The sequence below is a fragment of the Polistes canadensis genome, unplaced genomic scaffold (genome assembly GCF_001313835.1).
Source record: "Polistes canadensis isolate GaletaPanama2010 unplaced genomic scaffold, ASM131383v1 scaffold_790, whole genome shotgun sequence".
NCBI lineage: Eukaryota > Metazoa > Arthropoda > Insecta > Hymenoptera > Vespidae > Polistes > Polistes canadensis.
The window spans coordinates 8,973-11,002 of record NW_014570337.1 but is presented as its reverse complement, the minus strand read 5'-3'; the positions used below and the strand labels follow the sequence as shown (position 1 = coordinate 11,002).

At 32.4% G+C, this 2,030-nt stretch overlaps 1 protein-coding gene across 1 annotated transcript in view; it reads left to right on the top strand.

Annotated features, from left to right (window-relative positions):
• Nucleotides 1-1,652: 1,652 nt before the first annotated feature.
• LOC106792828 (RNA-directed DNA polymerase from mobile element jockey-like) overlaps nucleotides 1,653-2,030 on the top strand; it is a gene marked incomplete at its 3' end in the record, with an annotated part of 1,861 nt that continues 1,483 nt past the window's right edge. The window contains exons 1-2 of the mRNA XM_014759355.1: nucleotides 1,653-1,664; nucleotides 1,707-1,974. Of these exons, the coding sequence (XP_014614841.1) occupies nucleotides 1,653-1,664; nucleotides 1,707-1,974 (280 nt within the window). The remainder of the gene's footprint in view (nucleotides 1,665-1,706; nucleotides 1,975-2,030) is intronic.

Here is a 2,030-nt window from a genome sequence, read left to right as displayed (position 1 = left end):
AAACTAAACAGAATAGATGTGGGATAACTACAATCGATTTTTGTTGATAAAGTATGAATTCTACACGTATAGTAAAGTAAAAAAGTTGAATGAAAATGATTTTTTCTCTTTCTTGAACTCCAGTTGTTGAAAAATCAATGATATCAGCATAAATTTTTTGACTTTAGATTTTTATTTGTGAGTATACTTTTCAAAGCTTGTAAGCAAACGATTTATAGCTTCTGTTAATTAGCACTTCTTTAGAAATCTGATAGATTCTAACAAAGATACAATCCAAAGCGCAGCAAAAATTTCTTTTAAATATATTGACAAGATTTCAGAGACAGTGACAAGTGTGATATTAGAAACTAAACAAAAAGGATGTCAGGATAGCTACAATCAATTTTCGTCGAAAAAGAATCAATGCTACACGTAAAGTAATCCGAAATAGTCGTAATAAAATGATTTTTTCTCTTTCTTGGACTGCTGTGGTCGAAAAAACCAAGGATATTTTTTCATGCTTAAAATTTATATTTGTAATTATACTCTTTAAAGCTTGAAAGCAAACGTTTTATAACTTCTGTTAAATAGAACTTCTTTACAAATCTGATATTATAGCTTTTAACTAAGATTTTATCCGGAAAGAAGCGAAAATTCTTTTTATATATTTTTAAAAATTTTCAGAGACGGTGAAAAATATACTATTAGAAACAAAACGGATTGGATGTCTAAATTACTACAATCGATTTTTAGCGAAAAAGAATTAAATTTTACACATTCTTCGTTCAATCGTTAGTAAATACGGACGTGTTTATCTAATCGCTCCCGATAATATAAGTATTTAAATAATAAGTAAGTTGAGATACGTTATAAAGTACGTTAGTCGACATCGCAGTTAAAAGGGTGAGTAACCAGTGTACAAGCGAGGTAACATTACMCCCACGCGGGTAACCGCGTGGACAAGCCTATGGCAAAAAGCTAGTTAACATGGAAAGAAATAACATCAAACCTCTGAGATTTGTTAACAACGGAAATAGCTTTATCATTCAAAATACCGAAATAGGCCAACCGTCAACAGAAAAAAAACAAACAGCTAACCTTGGTCGTACTGAAAGGAGAATAATCAAAATAAATGATAGAAACTCGCGAATAGAAAGCGAAATGGATACTGATTCGGAAGATTCTCAAAACTGGTTACCAGCAAAATCAACCAAGCTACAAAACTCAAAAAAACGCAAAATAAGTGAGCAAAAAAGCAACAATAACAACTTCTCAACACCATTACCTGCAAAATGGCTCCATAACATTCCCATAAGCAACTCTTATGATATACTTGACGAATCAACAGTAACACAAAACACTACAGGAAAAGCAGTAGAAGAAAAAAAAGCAGTTAAGTCTCCAACCCTGACGCAGAAATCATCGACCCTCTGCTCGAGTTACTGGATGAAACAATTGGTAAAAACAACTACGTAATAAAACAACTTAAAGACAACCAAGTGAAAGTACAAACCACCACACCAGATACGTTCAGAAAGGTAGTTAATGCATTAAAAACTAAAAACGCGGGATATAACACGTATCAAGAAAAAAATGAGAAGAGCTATAAGATAGTTATTAGAGGACTTCATCCCAAATCCAACACAGTTAAAATAACAAATGAACTAAACGAAATGGGACATAAGGTAAGATCAATAACTAATATGATAAAATTCGATACCAAACAGCCGCTACCATTATTTCTTATTGAACTGGCTCCTCAAGATAACAACAAAAGTATATATGAGATTAAAACACTGCTTAGTACAATAGTTAAAGTTGAACCACCAAGAACTAAAACAGAAATACCTCAATGCATAAGATGTAAAGCCTACGGGCACACTAAAAATTACTGTAACAGAGATCCTGCATGTGTAAAATGTGCAAAAAACCATTTAACAGCGCTCTGTCCTCATGAGGGCAAAATAGAAAAAGTCATATGTGTAAACTGCAATGGTAACCACCCAGCAAACTACAAAGGATGTCAAACAAGAAAATTACTACAACAAAAA